General features: G+C 44.4%; 1 protein-coding gene across 2 annotated transcripts in view; it reads right to left on the minus strand.

Moving 5' to 3' along the window:
- Positions 1-20,687, minus strand: part of LOC111952781 (solute carrier family 66 member 2-like) — a 90,708-nt gene that overhangs the window by 53,072 nt on the left and 16,949 nt on the right. For both annotated transcript variants that reach the window (XM_023971686.1, XM_023971687.1), the window contains exon 4: positions 11,948-12,164. In XM_023971686.1, coding sequence (XP_023827454.1) covers positions 11,948-12,164 — 217 coding nt within the window. The remainder of the gene's footprint in view (positions 1-11,947; positions 12,165-20,687) is intronic.

Consider the following 20,687-nt stretch of genomic DNA (forward strand, 5'->3'; position numbering starts at 1 on the left):
CAAAACCTGGACCCGTACAAATCAGCTGGGCTAGACAATCTGGACCTTCTCTTTCAAAAATTATCCGCCGCCTTTGTTGCAACCCCTATTACCAGTCTGTTCAACCTCTCTTTCGTATCGTCCGAGATCCCCAAAGATTGGAAAGCTGCCGCGGTCATTCCCCTCTTCAAAGGGGGTGACACTCTAGACCCAAACTGTTACAGACCTATAACCATCCTGTCCTGCCTTTCTAAAGTCAATAAACAGATCCCTGACCATTTCGAATCCCACCGTACCTTCTCCGCTGTGCATTCCGGTGTCCGAGCTGGTCACGGGGGAACCTCAGCCACGCTCAAGGTGCTAAACGATATAACCGCCATCGTTAAAAGACAATACTGTGCAGCCGTCTTCATTGTTCTGGCCAAGGCTTTCGACTCTGTCAATCACCATATTCTTATCGGCAGACTCAACAGCCTTGGTTTCTCAAATGACTGACTCGCCTGGTTCACCAACTAGTTCTCAGTCAGAGTTCAGTGTGTCAAATCAGAGAGCCTGTTGTCCGGACCTCTGGCAGTCTCTATGGGGGTACCACAGGGTTCAATGAAGTGATTGAAGTGGTTGAAAAACAAGTTTTAATGACTCCAACCTAAGTGTATGTAAACATCCGACTTCAAGTGTAAGTCAGAGTGGCAAAATGCTCCAGGCAGCACAGCCCTTTATGAGCCAAATCACCCATCATGAGCACGGTTTAAACATGCAACGGAGGAACGAGGGTTCATTTAAACAACGTTTCTCCCTCTGTAATTCATATTTTTATAATACAATGTCACAGCGCTGGTGCTAGTCTGTAATGTCCTTGTTGTGATAGCTCCTGACTCGGTCTGTAATACCAACTTTTTCAAGCAGACCATAATAGTCGTCATGCCCAAGAAGGGAAAGGGAGATGCATTCAGTTGTACAACTGACTAGGTATTCAACTGAAATGTGTCTTCCACATTTAACCCAACCCCTCAATCAGAGAGGTGCGGAGGGCTGGCTTAATCGACATCCACGTCTTCAGCACCCAGGGAACAGTGGGTTAACTGCCTTGCTAAGGAGCTGAACGACTGATTTTTACCTTGTCAGCTCGGGGATTCGATCCAGCAACCTTTCAGTTACTGGCCCAAAGCTCCTACCCGCATTTCAACCATGAAATGCTTTGAAAGGCTGGTCATGGCTCACATCAACACCATCATCCCAGACACCCAGGACACAGACAGAATGGCGCCGAAAGGAATGGCGGCTGTTTTACGGGCTCCTGACAAATTGTTCTATTTTGTGTATTGTTTTTTGCTGATCTTAACTYTTTTTGTATATATATATATATACATATATATAAACTACCAGTAATTGATTAGGTGAAACACCAACGTGCACAACGCGTACATTACAATACCACTACAAAAACATCCTTCTTCAGACACAGATCGAAAAATCCCTGTTAGGGGTATCATCTCATGCAAAACAAAGGGAGTAATCTATCTCATCACCTGTTCATGTGGGAAATCCTACGTAGGACAAACGAAAAGACAATTAAAACAACACATAGCTGAACACTGCAGCAAAATCAGGTGTAAGAACAATGACTATCCAGTAGCAGCTCACTTTGTTGAAGCTAACCATCCTATCTCCTCCCTAAAATACATAGGCATTGAGCATGTTACTCTACCAAGGAGAAGAGGTAACATCGAGATCCTACTACTACAGAGGGAGGCCTACTGGATATCCTTTCTAAAAACATTGACCCCTAGTGGTCTAAATATTGACTTTGATCTCAGGCCCTTCTAACGAACAATTCTTCTTTCTTCTCTCTTTTTTATGAACAAGTCTCATAAATGAATATATTCTTTCTACAGCTAATCAGCGTACACCCGATATGTTTCCACTGTTGATGATGCTTATTATGCATTCTGGTTGAACCAAAAGATTACATGTAACAAAAATGTAATGAAATTGGAAACAATTACATATATATGTGAAATAAAATTAAACACTAATGTATATTGATGCTAATATTATGTATAATATCTTATTATGTTTCCATATGATAACAATAGCCTAATATATTCTATATGCTGTAAACTATTGTCTTTTAACAGTTTCACTCAATTCATTCTAAATCAACCTAATATTTATGACACACCCCTCACTATTGTCATTGGTTGCACTAATTGCACTGTTTATCTACATAACCTGGTTTAAGCGTTCATGACATTACCCTGAAGAAGGCACAGTGATGCCGAAACGTTGGTGTTTTACCCAATACATTACTGTGAGTTTATATGTTTATAGAGTGTGCAACGCTCTTTATTTATTTACATGGCTTACACTTTATTCACTGTCAGTCAGCACCTCTAAACTAAAACAAATTATCTGGGTGTGTGCCAGCTCATGCTTTTTATTAGTACATAATGTTTCCGCAATCGTTTCCTGTCACCGAAAAAAGCTTCTGGAGATCAGAACAGCTATCACTAACCTCGATTTGGACGAGGACTTCTATTTCAATAAGTCAGAGACAAAAGACATATTGATTATCCCGGACCAGGCCCTAATCCCCGACACTCGTAGAAGCTGAAGACGGCGCTATAGAGGCCGGCGCGTGAGCACCCTGGTGAGACTACGGCGGCGAATGAATAAATTGCCTCTACCCTCTTTTCTATTGACGAATGTGCAATCGATGGAAAATAAACTGGACGAGCTCCRTTCTAGACTATCCTATCAACGGGACATTAAGAACTGTAATATACTATGCTTCTTGGAGTCATGGCTGAACAAGGACATGGATAATTTACATCTATCTGGCAGGACAGAACGACAGAGTCTGGTGAGATCAGGGGTGGTGGTGTGTCTCTTTATTAACAACAGCTGGTGCTTGATCTCTAGTACTAAGAAAGTCTTGAGGTTTTGCTCGCCCGAGTTAGAATAATTAATGATAAGCTGTAGACCAGGTATTCCCAAACTGGGGTACGCGCAATGCCGTCGGAGGTACGCCAAATATAAATGTGATTTTAATTTGTTTTATTCTTCACATTTTCAAACAGTCCATTTATATTTCCCAACGGGGATAACCATTTGGGAGATGTTTTTTTCTCGCCTGAGTAGCCTCGTTTCACTGCCAAACCATCTAGTGTTCAGCGAAATAACAACACAATGTCAAATACAGGTAGCCTCGTCAAATAATTAACATCCAATCCCATTAACCATTATTCTCTCGTGGGAATTCCACTAACATTGTAGACAAATGTAGCTGCTGCTCATTCCGTTTGCTCGAAAATGTAAAAATGGTTAAAAAAGTAAGGCCCGCATCCATAGAGACACATACCAGCTCTACTGGTAGTACTGCTACTACCAGCAGTACTACACCTGCACCTGTTGACAACACAAGTTGTTCTGCTTTCACGAGCACATCCAATGCTAGCATCAGTAGTTCTACATTTGTTGCTAGCCCAGCTACCATGGACACTGATAGTTGTGAATCTGATGCAGCCGAAGACCTACTGCCCCCTTACACGGGAACGCACCGAACAACAGACAGGGACGTTGGACCATCGAAGAGGTGCAAATATGATGAGAACTACATTGGGTGTAGTGCCTTTCCTCAGCCGCAGTGTGTTATATGTGCAAAAATACAAGGACAAAAAAACTATATAGACAATGACTTCTTCAAACAACACTGTTTCACGACGCATCAGTGATATGGCAGGAGATGTTTTGAAACAATTACTTCTTCGCATACAAGCCAGTGAATTCTATGCGTTACAGCTGGATGAGTCAACAGACGTGGCGGGCTTGGCACAGCTCCTGGTATATGTCCGTTACGTTTATGGGGGGTCAATTAAGGAACACATCCTCTTCTGCAAACCACTGGAAACCAGGACAACAGGAGAGGATATTTTTAAAGTACTGGACAGCTTTGTGACATCAAATGGACTTTGGTTGTCAAGATGTGTTGGTATCTGTACTGATGCCACAAAAGCTATGACAGGGAGACGTAGTGGAGTGGAAACGCAAGCAGTTGGTCCCGACGCAACTTGGGTACAATGCAGCATCCACCAAGAGGCTCTTGCTGCCAAAGGAATGCCTGACAGCTTGAAAGACGTTTTGAACACTACAGTGAAAATGGTTAACTTTGTTAAAGCAAGGCCCCTGAACTCTCTTGTATTTTCTGCACTATGCAATGATATGGGCAGCGACCATGTAACGCTTTTACAACATACAGAAGTGCGCTGGTTATCAAGGGGAAAAGTATTGACACGATTTTTTAAATTGAGAGACGAGCTTAAAGTTTTCTTTACTGACCGTAATCTTCACTTCACTGGGTGATGTTTTTTTTCACCTGAATTATCTGAATCTATGATTACAGGGACTCTCTGCAACTATATGCAATGTGCAGGACATAATTGAGGCTATGATTAAGAAGTTGGAGCTCTTCTCTGTCTGCATTAACAAGGACAACACACAGGTCTTTCCATCATTGTATGATTTTTTGTGTGCAAATGAACTCAAGCTTACGGACAATCTCAAATGTGATATAGCGAAGTACCGGAGTGAGTTGGGTGCGCAATTACGCAGGTACTTTCCTGAAACGGACAACACAAACAACTGGATTCGTTATCCCTTTAATTCCTGCCTCCAGTCCACTTACCGATATCTGAACAAGAGAGCTTCGTCGAAATTGCAACAAGCGGTTCTATGAAAATGTAATTTAACTTCTCTAGGGTAGGTGAGACGCTAACGTCCCACCAGGCCAACATCCGGTGAAACTACAGAGAGCTAACATTTTAAATACACCATTCGTTGTATTAAACATTCTTGTAAATACATGTATCTTACATCATTTAAAAGATGAACGTCTTATTAATCCAGCCGCTGTGTCAGATTTCAAAAAGGTTTACTGCAAAAGCAAACATGCGATTTTCTGAGGACGGCGCCCCACACACACAAGTATTACTAGCATTTTCCAACCAAGCATTAGCGTCACGAAAGTCAGAAATAACAATAAAATAAATCACTTACCATTGAAGATCTTCCTCTGGTGGCAAAGCCAAGTGTCCTAACTACACAGTGAATGTTCGTTTTGTTTGATAAAATCATTTTTTATAGCCTAACACAAAACATTTGTAAAGCGGTTGCGTCGTGATTTCCGTCTCATTCAACTTTGGACGAAGCGTTCGTGGTAATTACACACACTAAACAAACGTTTATCCAGTCATGGTTGGTTTCATTGCAATCCTCTGGTTGTTACTAACACAACCATACATGATGGCTCTTTTCCCGGGACGTATTGACCGAAACAAACCGATTTGAAGACACCAATCAATGACCTCATTGCGCACCAATGGTAGGAACGGTCTATCGTTGATTGACTGTATTTTGGCCCAATGACCACTGATCATCTTGAAATCTAGCTTGGAAGATAGCCAATGAGCTGTGGTAAACGGCAATATGTAATGGTTATACATTTGAAGACCAGCCTTTGTCGTAAACTCTGGCGTAAAAGAGGTTCATTCGCCATTGCAAATCCTCCTTGACGGAGCCACGAGTTTTACGCATAGCAGTACATATTTGTCACGTTCCTGACCTGTTTTCTCTTGTTTTGTATGTGTTTATTGGTCAGGGTGTGAGTTTTGGGTGGGCAGTCTATGTTTTCTGTTTCTATGTTGGTTTTGGGTTGCCTGGTATGGCTCTCAATCAGAGGCAGGTGTTTGACGTTTCCTCTGATTGAGAGTCATATTAAGGTAGGTTGTTCTCACTGTTTGTTTGTGGGTGGTTGTCTCCTGTGTCTGTATGTATGTTCGTGCCACACGGGACTGTAGCGTTTGTTTGTAGTCGTGTACCTGTTCGTGCGTTCTTCACGTTATATGTAAGTCGTGTTCCAGGTCTGTTTTTCATCGGTATTTGTTTGTAGTTTATTCAAGTATAGTTCGTTTTCTGTCTTCGTTGTTTTGTCGTGTCTTAAATAAATCATGCATCATACCTCGCTGCACATTGGTCTTCAGATCCCTCTCTCCTCTCCTCGTCTGAGGAGGAGGAGGATTTAGAGTATCGTTACAGAACCACCCACCAAATTACCAGGATCAAGCAGCGGGGAAAAGGCAGCGACAGCAACCGCAGAGATCCCAGGATTCATGGACATGGAGGAGATCCTGGACGGCAAAGGACCCTGGCTCAGCCAGGGAATTACGCCGTCCCAAGGCGGAGCTGGAGGCAGCGAAGGCAGAGAGGCGCTGGGATGAGGAGGCAGCGCGGCGACGCGGTTGGGAGCCCGAGAGTCAGACCCAAACATTTCTTGGGGGGGGCACACGAGGAGTGTGGCAAAGCCGGGTAGGATACCTGAGCCAAACTCCCCGTGCTTACCGTGGAGTGAGAGGGCGTCTAACTGGTCAGACACCGTGTTATGCGGTAAAGCGCACGGTGTCCCCAGTACGCGTGCTTACCCAGTGCGGGCTAATTCCACCTTGCCGCACTGGGAGGGCTAGGTTGGGCATCGAGCCGGATGTCATGAAGCCGGCCCAACGCATTCTGGCACCAGTGCGTCTCCTCGGGCCGCATACATGGCACCAGCCTTACAGATGGTGTCCCGGTTCGCCAGCATAGCCCAGTTGCGGGCTATTCCACCTCGCTGCACTGGCAGGGCTACGGGCACCATTCAACCTAGTAGGGTGGGCAGCTCGGTGCTCAAGAGGCGTGTCCTCCTTCACGGTCCGGTATACCGGTGCCACCTCCAAGTACCAGTCCACCGTGGCAGCCCCCGCACCAGGCTGTCTCTCCGGGTTCTCTCTCCAGCTGCTCCCACCTGTCCAGCGCTGTCAGAGCTTTCCTCCTCTCCAGCGCAGCCAGTGCCTTATCCACGCACCAGGCTGTCCTCTCCGTCTTCCTCCCTACAGGTCTGCCATCTGCCCAGAACTGCCCGTCTTGTCCTGAGCTGTCAGAGCTGCCCGTCTGTCCCGAGCGGTCAGAGCTGGCTGTCTGCCCAGCGGCGCCTGAACTGCCCGTCTGCCCAACGCCGCATGACGAATGCCCGTCTGGAGCTGAGCCTGCAGAGCCGTCCAGCCAGGACAGCCAAAGAGCCGTTCAGCCAGGGACCAGCCAGAGCGCCAGCAGACCAGCCAGAGCCGTCCAGCCAGGACCAGCCAGAGCCTCCAGCCAGGACCAGCCAGAAGCCAGTCCAGCCAGGACCTGCCAGAGCCGTCCAGCAGGACCTGCCAGAGCTCCAGCCAGGACCTGCCAGAGCCGTCCAGCAGACCTGCCAGAGCCGTCCGCCAGGACCTGCCAGAGCCGTCCAGCCAGGACCTGCCAGAGTCCCTCAGCCAGACCTGCCAGAGTCCTCAGCCAGGACCTGCCAGAGTCCCTCAGCCAGGACCTGCCAGAGTCCCTCACCGGCCAGAGTCCCTCGCGACCTGCCAGAGTCCCTCAGCCAGGACCTGCCAGAGTCCCTCAGCCGGACCGCCAGAGTCCCTCAGCCAGGACCTGCCAGAGTCCCTCAGCCCGGAGCTGCCGTCCCTCAGCCCGGAGCTGCCCCTATCCCGGGCTGCCCCTTATCCCGGTGCTGGCCCTGTATCCCGGTGCTGCCCCCTCATTTAGGGGTTTAGTTGGAGGTGGTCATTGGGAGGGGGATACAGAAGCGGGGAGTGACTATGGTGGTGTGCGGACAGCGTCCGGAGCCTGAGCCACCACCGTGGTCAGATGCCCACCCAGACCTCCCCTAGACTTTGTGCGTGTGCGCCCGGCGTTCGCACCTTAAGGGGGGGTTATGTCACGTTCCTGACCTGTTTCCTTGTTTTGTATGTGTTTATTGGTCAGGGCGTGAGTTTTGGGTGGGCAGTCTATGTTTTCTGTTTCTATGTTGGTTTTGGGTTGCCTGGTATGGCTCTCAATCAGAGGCAGGTGTTTGACGTTTCCTCTGATTGAGAGTCATATTAAGGTAGGTTGTTCTCACTGTTTTGTTTTGGGTGGTTGTCTCCTGTGTCTGTATGTATGTTCGTGCCACACGGACTGTTAGCGTTTGTTTGTAGTCGTGTACCTGTTCGTGCGTTCTTCACGTTATATGTAAGTTCGTGTCCAGGTCTGTTTTCATCGTTTATTTGTTTTGTAGTTTATTCAAGTATAGTTCGTTTTCTGTCTTCGTTGTTTTGTCGTGTCTTAAATAAATCATGTCATCATACCTCGCTGCACATTGGTCTTCAGATCCCTCTCTCCTCTCCTCGTCTGAGGAGGAGGAGGATTTAGAGTATCGTTACAATATTCAATAGCATTTTCAACAAGTTTATATATTTAAATTTTGGCGAATAAATCAGGAAAAGCTAAAACAAAGTCTAGGTATACAGATTTTACCCAAATTATAGAGGAAATTGATAGAGACATCTCACAGCTAGCCTTCAGGGAGCTGCTCATCCAGGAGCTTGCTAGCTACAGCAAGTCCACTGCAGCACCTTCTGCTCCGTCAACCAGTGGTGTTCACCTGCCCAGATTCATCTCTGCAGGCATGAATGTGCCTCAGGGCAAAAAGGGCACAGTGGGGAGGCGACGTTGTGCCCTTTGTCACAGGAAATGCCCCATCACCTGCACCACCTGTTCAGTAAGCCTCTGCTTTACAGCAGAAAGAAACTGCTATGGGCCATGGCACCAGGACTGAGGGCTGAGGGTCTTCACAATATTTATCTATTTATTTATTTATAAAATATACAATATTGTAAATAGAAAATGTGTAAATAGTTACCCTTGTTATTTGTTTGTTTATTATTATTATTATATATTTTTTCATATATATATATATATTTTTTGGGGGGGTGTGTGTTCGAATAGCATTTATGTATTTTGTATATAGTTATTTCCTTCAAAATGTATCACTGTACCAATTCGGCCACTTGGGTACATTTGGGTACATTAGTGTGGGACACCTGGGTGACTTCATGCTCAATGTCATGTAGCTCGCTCATTTTTGAAGTTATCTGTCTAAAACTTTGCTCAGCTATTGTTGCCATCTAATGTTCTTCATTCAAATCTTCCACAGCATCCTATCTGTATGTTTGGCTGTTCTTGGTCATTTGAAAGATGATGCAGCAACAATAAAAAACAGAAAACGTATGTTTATTTCCTTGTATGTTCGTCTACCAGATCTATTGTGTTATATTCTCCTACATTCAATTCACATTTCCACAAAATGCAGAGTGTTTCCTTTCAAATGATACCAAGAATATGCATATCCTTGCTTCTTGGCCTGAGCTACAGGCAGTTAGATTCTTTAGGCGGAAATTGAGAAGGGGGGGTACCCCAAAGAAGTTAATCAGAAGTCAATGACAGATTTCTGGATAGGGCTGTGCAAAACAGTCCTGTAGTGTCTAGAGGTCGACCGATTAATCGGAATGGCCAATTAATTAGGGCCGATTTCAAGTTTTCATAAGAATCGGAAATCTGGGTTATTGGACACCGTTTTTTTTTCTCTTTCTTACACCTTAATAACTTCTTGTCAATAGGGGGGCGCTGTTTTCACTTTGGAAAAAATCGTGCCCAATTTAAACGGCCTCGTACTCGATTCTAGATCATACAATATGCATATTATTATTACTATTGGATAGAAAACACTCTCAAGTTTCTAAAACTGTTTGAATTATATCTGTGAGTAAAACAGAACTCATTTTTGCAGCAAACTTCCATATAGGAAGTGAAAAAATCTGAAAACGAGGCTCTGTTTCAGGCCTGCCTATTCAATTGCCTTATATTTATCGATATGCATGCACTTCATACGCCTTCCACTAGATGTCAACAGGCAGTGGAAGGTGGAATGGGGTGTCTAGCTTGATCTAAGGTCGAACAAGAGCTTTTGGAGTGACAGGTCAGCCATTTTGTCAGTTTTCCAAGGTGCGCGAAGGACTCCACATTGTCTTCTGAAAAGGGTCGGTATAACACGGCGAATATCTCCGGCTCTGATTTATTTGATACATTTGATAATAACATCATAAAGTAGTTTTTTTCAACGAGTTTTATCAGTTTATTCAACGTTATTGGGACTTTTGGAGTTTTCCGTTCTTTGCGCCAGAGGAGGATGGGAATGTTAGTAACCTTGGCTAGCATTGTGGCGCGAATTCGACAGAAGAAATGGACATTCTAAAACCAAACAACGATTTTTCTGGACCAAGGACTCTTGTACAAACATTCTGATGGAAGCTCAGAAAAAGTAAGAAAAATGTATGATGTTATTTCGTATTTCTGTGTAAATATTGACTCCTATTCTCCGCCGTGTTGGTGAGTGCTGTCTCACAATAACGCAAGCTGTATTTATGGTAAAGTTATTTTTAAAAATCGAACACCAGCGGTTGAATTAAGAACCAGTGTATCTTTCATTTGCCATACCACAAGTATTTTTATGTAAAGTTTATGATGAGTCAGATTAGATTTGGTCAGATTAGGTGAGTGTCCAAAAATTCTCCGGACATTCTGGAAAAATGTTGCTACATATTCACAATGTATAACCACGATTGCAGCGCTAAATATGCAAATTTTCGAACAAAACATAAGTGTATTGTATAACATGAATGTGTATAGACTTGTCATCTGATGAAGTTTCCAAAGGTTAGTTGATTAATTTATTATATTTTGCTGGTTTTTTGCGAAAGCTACCTTTGCGGTGAATAAATGCGTTTGTGTGTTTGGCTATTGTGGTAAGCTAATATAATTCTACATTGGGTTTTTGCTGTAAAACACTTAAAAAATCTGAAATATTGACTGGATTCACAAGATGTTTATCTTTCATTTGCTGTACACCATGTATTTTTCATAAATGTTTTATGATGAGTATTTATGTATTTCACGTTGCTCTCTGTAATTATTCTGGCTGCTTCGGTGCTATTTGTGATGGTAGCTGCAATGTAAAACTATGATTTATACCTCAAATATGCACATTTTTCGAACAAAACATAAATGTATTGTATAACATGTTATAAGACTGTCATCTGATGAAGTTGTTTCTTGGTTAGTGACTAATTATATCTCTATTTTGTCGGTTTTTGTGAAAGCTACCTATGCGGTGGAAACATGGTGAAAATATGCGGTTGTGTGCTTGCCTATTGTCCTGTAGCCCATCCCAGCCTTGTGCAGGTCTACAACTTTATCCCTGATGTCCTTACACAGCTCTTTGGTCTTGGCCATTGTGGAGAGTTGGAGTCTGTTTGATTGAGTGTGTGGACAGGTGTCTTTTATACAGGTAATGAGTTCAAACAGGTGCAGTTAATACAGGTAATGAGTGGAGAACAGGAGGGCTTCTTAAAGAAAAAACTAACAGGTCTGTGAGAGACGGAATTCTTACTGGTTGGTAGGTGATCAAATACTTATGTCATGCAATAAAATGCAAATTAATTATTATGTCATGCAATAAAATGCAAATTAATTACTTAAAAATCATACAATGTGATTTTCTGGATTTTTGTTTTTAAATTCCGTCTCTCACAGTTGAAGTGTACCTATGATAACAATGACAGACCTCTACATGCTTTGTAAGTAGGAAAACCTCCAAAATCGGCAGTGTATCAAATACTTGTTCTCCCCACGTAGTTGATTAATTATAACACATAGGGTTTGTCTATATATGGAAAATGCAAGGTTGTAAAATTATCGACCAATCGATTGGTTGAAAGGACAGATTACTTTCGGTCGGCCAACGGACAGCCCTAAACCATATACAATATATACAATGTACAATGTCTTAGAGTGATGGACTGTGCCATCTCAGCGGCCTCCGCAATGATTAGTCCACTGAGAAGGCGCGAATCAGACAGGTGTGAATCAGACAGGTGTCTTGTGTGCCATTAAAAAATCTAAATAAATTTGCGACCGGTCAAGAAAAAAAACTCTGTCGACCAACTGCCTATTGACATACAGTATACACCACACAGGGTTCATGGAGTGTGTTACAGCCAGGCCACTCACTCACCTCATGCCGTGGGTGGAGTGGTTGTGGAAGTTCTGCAGCAGCTGTGGCACCCCCAGGATGGCATCGAACAGCATAGCCAGGGAGCCTAGGTCCTCCACGAACAGCACAGAGTCCAGCAGGAGCAGGGTGAGGAAGGCACACAGCACCGTGAAGGCAAAGCAGAACAGCAGGTAGTCCTCAAACGCACTCCAGCTCCAGAAGTAGCGCAGGTTCAGATCTGAGAGGGGGGAGGGAGGGAGAGAGGAAGGAGAGAGGGGGAGAGAGATGGGGAGGAAAGATGAGGGGGGTGGGGGTGGAGGAGGGAAAGACAGGAGAAAAAGAGAGGGAGATAGATAAGAGAGGGAAAGATGTGGAGAGAGATTCCTTCATTAGAAAATGCAGACATTCATTGAACACAGCACATAAATCAATAGAGGGCAGGTAAGTGAATGAAACACTGGAGAGACTTTTTTTTAAAGCTTTTCACATTTACATAATATCTGGCTCTGGATCCTGCAAGCGTCACCACTGAGCCCATTCCACCACATAGCGCCAATACAGAGCTACAGTACATAGAGCTATTCTAATAACTCAGTCAACCAGATTTAAAAATAAAATAAAACATTTGATTAAAAGTACAGAGACTAAGCCTACACTCTGACCAATGAGAAAGAGAGATGCAATGTGGCAGCTAAAATAAAATGTGGTCAGACAGAGCTCCTCTCTCACTAACAAATATTAATTATTCAGATATTTTAAGACTATTTCAAATTCCATCCATTATTTTCCATGTTTGCACTGGCAGCCCAATAGGGTAGGCCTACTGTATATAGTAGCAGAACCCAGGAGAGGAGACAAACAGTTCACAGAGAGGCATGTAAATATACAGTTCCAGATCTGGTTCACTGGCTTTTATTGCCATTGTTCATCGCATTATAGTCTAATGGATATATGGATATATGGATATAAAACCTAAAAGGAGAGAGGAGGAAGGCAGCGTGACATCAAAGCTAAGAGAAATCCGAAATAGAAAGGGAAATACCTAGTCAGTTGTACAACTGAATGCATTCAACTGAAATGTGTCTTCCGCATTTAATGCATTTAACCCAACCCTGAGTACTAAAGAGAGCCCTGGGGGTCACAAGCTGAGATAAGGGTCTAGCTGAGTCTGATACCTAAAATCCAGACACAACCATGCATATTGAGCGCCAGAGGTTCTCGGTTTGGTAGTGGTATTTATAGGACCAGTCAGCTCCTCACAAGACAGTAATCCCACATGATCAATGGCCTCGTATTCCTTTGAAATTACTAGAGAGGGGGAATTGAACGAGCTGACATCAGCTGAATGGAATTGATAGCTAAATAAGAGCCTATTTGTAAGTGAACCGACTGGACTGTGATGTTCCATGTAGGAAGTGGCCGTGTTCCGCGTATTGTCAATAGATTATGCGTTCTGAGCTTCTGCAAAGAACACTTGGCAACACCTGTCAGGGGGAACCGTGATGACGATGGTACACCCCCGTCAGGAACACAGCACGCTACACGCCACCGCTGGGGTCACGGAATTGTGGGAGAGGCAGAGTGAGACGTCTCATAGCGAGAAGAATGCATGTTTAATGTCCTTATCATGGGACACCTACAGATCCAATACAGAGATAGAACAGGAGATAGGATCTGAGGGGGACAGGACACAGGCACGAGCGCTGAAACACGCGCGCACACACACACACAGTCGCGTCCGTCCTTGTAGTGAGGGCCGGTGCGGTGCCCAGGCTGTCTCAGCACATGAATAATGTCTGTAGAGTCAGACGCTTACACTGATAGCTTCTGAACAGTGCCTGGCAGAGAGGCCTTATTCAAAGAATCCTCTGAGGACTTCATTTTTCACCTGTGAATAAAATCGGATTGATTTTACCCCCCCACCCCCTTATTCTAGTGTGCTGGCAGCTGCAGGGGCAAGCTCTGCCATTTGTCAGGAACATGAAAGCTCTTCTCTCCTTTAAATAAGGCAGGCAACGCTGCTGAGAGCAGCAGTACTACTGGCACTCCTAAAGCTTGACCTGTTTTCCAAACTGCGGTCTGTTTCGTCCAAATACAGTATATTGTAGTTCCCTCTCTCTATTCACCCATCCTTCTCTCCATCCACTCACCTCCTTTTAATAAAGTCTGGTAGTTTTATTTGCACAATCATAAAAACACCCACCTCAAATTGTTAAGTAAAACATAATGAAGAAACATAACCAATGGATCTGCATCACATCCAAAAGAAACAAATCCGTAAATCTACCCCTCTCTCATCTCTGCCACTCTCTCCCTCCCTTGTCATCGTTCTCTCGCTGTCATCCAGGCTGCTGCACCATCTGAGGCAGGCTGGCCTTACCAGTGAGATCCCTTTCAGTGTTGTGCTTACCTTAGCTAGTCTGGAGAGCAGAGCAGTAGTGATGTGCAGGTCAGCTGTTTAATCACCGCACCGCCCGCAATTGCTAGCAACCCATCTAGGATGGCGCCGGAGAACTAGGATGGCGCCGGAGAAGAAGGGTGACGTTTTACATGTTCCCAACCAATTTTGTTTTTTGTTTGTTTCTAACTTATTTTTTAATTTATTTTGTACATAATGTTGCCGCTACCGTCTCTTATGACTGAAAATAACTTCTGGACATCAGGACTGCGATTACTCACCACGGACTGACAGAATCCTTTTTTTCCTTTAACGAGTCTGACAACCCCGACGTGAATGATATACTGCTCTCCCGGGAACAGGCCCAGATACCCATGATTTGCGTGAAGAGAAGGCAAGGAAAAAGGGGCCAAAGGGCGGGCTGCCTTCTGAGAATTCGTAGGCGATCGAATAAACCCCCACTTCCTTCCATTCTGCTAGCAAACGTGCAATCTTTGGAAAATAAATTAGATGACCTACGCGGAAGAATAAATTACCAATGTGACATTCAAAACTGTAATATCCTATGCTTCATGGAGTTATGGCTGAATGATGACACTATTAACATAAGGCTGGCTGGTTATACGCTGTACCGGCAGGATAGAACAGCAGCGTCTGGTAAGACAAGGGGCGGCAGACTATGTATTTTGTAAATAACAGCTGGTGCACGATATCTAAGGAAGTCTCGAGCTATTGCTCACCTGAGGTAGAGTATCTCATGATCAGGTAGACCACACTATCTACCTAGAGAGTTTTCATCTGTATTTTTCGTAGCTGTTTACATACCACCTGGCACTAAGACTGCATTGAATGAGCTGTATTACGCCATAAGCAAACAAGAAAACGCTGACCCAGAGGTGGCTCTCCGAGTAGCCTGGGACTTTAATGCAGGGAAAATTACATCCGTTTTACCAAATTTCTATCAGTATGTTTAATGTGCAAACAGAGGGAAAACGTCAGGACCACCTTTACTCCACACACAGAGATGCATACAAAGCTCTCCCTCACCCTCCATTTGGCAAATCTGACAATAATTATATCCTCCTGATTCCTGCTTACAAGCAAAAATTAAAGCAGGAAGCACCAGTGACTCGATCAATGTGGTCAGATGAAGCAGATGCTAAGCTACAGGACTGTTTTGCTAGCACAGACTGGAATATGTTCCGGGATTCCTCCGATGGCATTGAGGAGTACACCACATCAGTCATTGGCGTCATCAATAAGTACATTGATGACTTCGTCCCCACAGTGACTGCACGTACACACCCCAACCAGAAGCCATGGATTACAGGCAACATCCGCACTGAGCTAACGGCTAGAGCTGCCGCTTTCAAGGAGCGTGACTCTAACCCGAAAGCTTATAAGAAATCCCGCTATGCCCTCCGACGAACCATCAAACAGGCAAAGCATCAATACAGGACAAAGATCAAATGGTACTACACCGGCTCTGACGCTCATCGGATGTGGCAGGGCTTGCAAACCATTACAGACTACAAAGGGAAGCTCAGCCGAGAGCTGCCCAGTGACACGAGCCTACCAGACGAGCTAAACTCGCTTCGAGGCAAATAACACTGAAACATGCATGCATGAGAGCACCAGCTGTTCCAGAAGACTGTGTGATCACGCTCTCCGCAGCCAATGTGAGCAAGACCATTAAACAGGTCAACAGGTCAAGGCCGCAGGGCCAGAAGGATTACCAGGACAGGTACTGCGAGCATGCGCTGACCAACTGGCAAGTGTCTTCACTGACATCTTCAACCTCTCCCTGTCCGAGTCTGTAATACCAACATGTTTTAAGTAGAACAACATAGTCCCTGTGCACAAGTACACTAAGGTAACCTGCCTAAATGACTACCGACCTGTAGCACTCACATCTGTAGCCATGAAGTTCTTTGAAAGGCTGGCCATGACTCACATCAACACCATTATCCAAGAAACACTAGACCCACTCCAATTTGCATACCGCCCCAACAGCTCCACAGATGATGCAATCTCTATTGCACCACACCGCCCTTTCCCACCTGGACAAAAGGAACACCTACATGAGAATGCTATTCATTGACTACAACTCAGCATTCAACATCATAGTGCCCTCAAAGTTCATCAATAAGCTAAGGACCCTGGGACTAAACACCTAACTCTGCAACTGGATCCTGAACTTCCTGACGAGCCGTCCCCCATGCGGTAAGGGTAGGTAACAACACATCCGCCACGCTGATCTTCAACACAGGGGCCCCTCAGGGGTGCGTGCTCAGTCCCCTCCTGTACTCCCTGTTCACTCATGACTCCACGGCCAGGCAAGACTCCAACACCATCATTAAGTTTGCGGATGACACAACAGTGGTAGGCCTGATCACCGACAACAATGAGACAGCCTATAGGGAGGAGGTCAGAGACCTGGCCATGTGGTGCCACAACAACAACAATGGAGATGATTGTGGACTACAGGAAAAAGAGGACCGAGCACGCCCCCATTCTCATAGGCAGGGCTGCAGTGGAGCAGGTTGAGAGCTTCAAGTTCCTTGGTGTCCACATCACCAACAAACTAACATGGTCCAAGCACACCAAGACAGTCATGAAGAGGTCAGTGCCTCACAGTCATCACACATAACATCTCTCCCAAACATTAGGCTACTGTTTTGGCCCTCCCTTCTCTTTATTTTAAACTTTTAAACCCACTCCGACATTGTCCTTTTTGCCTCAGTGGATCGATGTTACATTTTTCTGCCTAAGTTCCCAAAAGCATTTGGCAATTGCCGTGAATTTGGCACGCGTACAGTTAAAACTTAGGCTTACACACCAACCTCAGATAACAATAATGAAAGAAAAACCTCAATGTAGCCTATAGATCTTTATTGAACAAGAATGATACATTTACCGATTTTTTAAAATCTTTATTTAACATGACCGCACTCACCCAGCCTTCATCCACACAATATTGTATTACCTTAAACCCGCGTGCCCACCCGCCCTGCGGATATAACTGCGGGGACTGTAGGTTATGAGTTATCCCGCACATCACTACAGAGCAGACTTGTCGACGAGCCGCACTTCAAAAGACCCACACAAGAGGCACCACATCAAGGAGGAGGAGTGGGGAGGTGAGGTGCACTTATTTTTCCCCCCAGCTCTTCAGATCAAACATTTTAATTACTAAAACAGTAGAAAAACTCAAAGCACTCAATGGAAATTCTTCACACATCCATGTGACAGTGTCGGTAGCCCAGGGCCAGTAGGTCTACAGCGGAGTCCAGCTCAACCACATCTAGAATGCCAGAGGGTATACATTCTGCCAGTCATCTGTAAGACAGTCAGCTCAGCAGCACTAACAGCTGCTAGTGTTAGCAATAGAGGTCTTCACGGGTCCGTTACGAAATGGACCTTGGGATTTTCCATCCGGACCCGATATACATAAATAAATGTTTTTAATATAGCGACCCGTTCCAAACTGACCCGAGGACAACTAGACCCATTGTCCTTTCACCTGCAGGGTCACCATGGCCAAACCAGCCATCCTGTCTCTGTCTGTCAGCTGAGCCAATAACTCTGGGATAGGTCAACCATGGGCACAGAAATGCTGCCCTTTCAGCTAACAGTACGCCCATGAGTATTGATTGTTCAAAGGGAACATATAACACAAGCTAGGTTGGATCCAGAATAATAAACCATTAAATCAGACCTGCCTGACAAACCAATAGAAAAACAGGAAGTTGGCTAGGCCTACATAYGGTCAGTGTGGTCTGCACATATTTTACTCAACATCACTCAGACTGACTGGTGAGGGGACTCCTACAGTACCTCACCATTAGCAGTCCTAACAACATGGCACCTATGCCCAGGTGCCATGGCCTATGGGCAGAGAGCCTGCTGTGTGAGAGGGCATCTGGCAGGGCAGGAGGAGGTTTGTGGGTTGTGTACACGTTTTAATGAAGGCAGCAGACACAGAGGGCCTGGTTTCTGTACTCCCTCAGTCAGCAGTGGGTCTCATTTGAATAATGCAAGAGCTTCAGAAATAGTGGGCTGATTGGCCTCTCATTAAAAAACACTAGACCACTGTCCTTTCTCATATTGCACAAGTAGGCATGTAAGTGCACATACTCACATGCACACACACATAAGCATGGACACATGTTCCACCTTCAAGCATCACCTCTCTGTCATGTCACAGTTTACATAGGAACACAGCAGAGCAAAAGTGTCATTAAAATCTTGCCCCAGGTCAAGAAGTAGGATTTGTAATTTATCAAGTCAAATTTAAATGAACTTGATAATGGGTTTCGATTACAGCTATATTACAGCATCTGAGACTGACTGGGTACCAGACAGACTGACCTGGACATGACTGCTGATCAGGGAGCAATAATGTGGGTCTGAAAGTGGATCCATTCAAACTCTACACTAGAAAGAAAATGTACTGTACCCCTCAATATTTTGAACAAGGACAAAGACTGTGCCGATATAGCTATGTCATTAAGTTCATATTCAATGAGGCAGCTCTAAGTTCACAAATTAAATTGAAATAAAATATAATTTCTAAGTAATTTAGCCATTCAGGCATGTCCATATTTTCATTTAGCTATATATAGTAGATGACTGCAGTACTATTCTAATGTCTTGTGGTTCTGCTGCAGTGTTCTGTCTTATAGGTTGACCCTTCATCAACCCCCACCTCTGTGTTTAATGAATATGCATTCAAATAAATGATGAGGACTGATTTGCATATACTGTACATACCATTATAATATTCCGATGCATAGTAGTATCACGCTAGTTTATCCTGGAAGATGATTTCATAGGCAGCACAAACCAAGGCAATCACATCCCTGAATGCTCACTAAAGCAGGTGGGCATAGGTAGGTAAGCCTTTTCAAGGTACTTCCCATAATAATCTAAGACAGGGTTCCCCAACTAGCAGCCTGCGGGATGGTTTTATTTGTCATTGTTGGACAGAAGACTAAAAACACCAAGGAAATCTGCTCCAAGTTATTTTAATTTTGCAAATATTTTCCCAAGTATTCCCATGCATTATAGAGAGACAGGTGATCGTATACAAATGTAAGCAAGGTTTGAAATTATTATGTTTAAGTCCATTTTTATATCTGTTTGGGAGACTTCCACTGAGATGCAGTGCCTTAGACTGCTGCGTCACTCGGGAGCACCGAGTGGGGGCAAAGAGAAACGACAGTCCACCATTACTTTAAGACATGAAGGTCAGTCAATCTGGAAAATGTCAAGATCTTTGTAAGTTTCTTCAAGTGCAGTCTAAAAACCATCAAGCGCTATGATTAAATTGGCTCTCATGACTGCCACAGGAAAGGAAGAAGTTACCTCTGCTGCAAAGGATATGTTTATTAGAGTTAACTGCACTTCAGATTGCAGCCCAAATAAATGCTTCACAGAGTTCAAGTAACAGACACATCTCAACATCAACTGTTCAGAGGAGACTGYGTGAATTGCTGCAAAGAAACCACTACTAAAGGACACCAATAAGAAGAACAGACTTGCTTGGACCAAGAAACACAAGCAATGGACATTAGACCGGTGGAGTCCAAATTGGGAGATTTTTGTCTTGGACCGCCATGTCTTTGTGAGATGCAGAATAGGTGAATGGAAGATCTCAGCATGTGTGGTTCCCACCGTGAAGCATGAAGGAGGAGGTGTGATGGTGTGGGGGTGCTTTTCTGGTGACACTGTCAGTGATTTATTTAGAATTCAAAGCACACTTAAACTGCATGGCTACCACAGCATTCTGCAGCGATACGCCATCCCATCTGGTTTGCGCTTAGTGGGACTATCATTTGTTTTTCAAGAGGACAATGACCTAACACACATCCAGGCTGTGTAAGGGCTATTTGACCAAGATGGAGAGTGATGAGTGATGCATGAGATGAACTGGCCTCCACAATCACCCAACCTCAACCCAATTAATATGGTTTGGGATGAGTTGGACTGCAGAATGATGAAAAAGCAGCCAACAAGTGCTCAGCATTTGTGGGAACTCCTTCAAGACTGTTTGAAAAGCATTCAAGGTGAAGCTGGTTGAGAGAATGTCAAGAGTGTGCAAAGCTGTCATCAAGGCAAAGGGTGGCTACTTTGAATAATCTCAAATATAAAATATATTTTGATTTGTATAACACTTTTTTGATTACTACATGATTCCAAGTGTGTTCTTTCATAGTTTTGATGTCTTCACTATTATTCTACAATGTAGAATAGTAAAAATAAAGAAAAACCCTTGAATGAGTAGGTGTGTCCAAACTTTTGACTGGTGCTGTATGCATTAATTATATTATGAATAGAGAATGTAGTTATGTCACATATGTA

Source organism: Salvelinus sp. IW2-2015, linkage group LG26 (assembly GCF_002910315.2).
Source record: "Salvelinus sp. IW2-2015 linkage group LG26, ASM291031v2, whole genome shotgun sequence".
In the NCBI taxonomy this organism is placed as follows: domain Eukaryota; kingdom Metazoa; phylum Chordata; class Actinopteri; order Salmoniformes; family Salmonidae; genus Salvelinus; species Salvelinus sp. IW2-2015.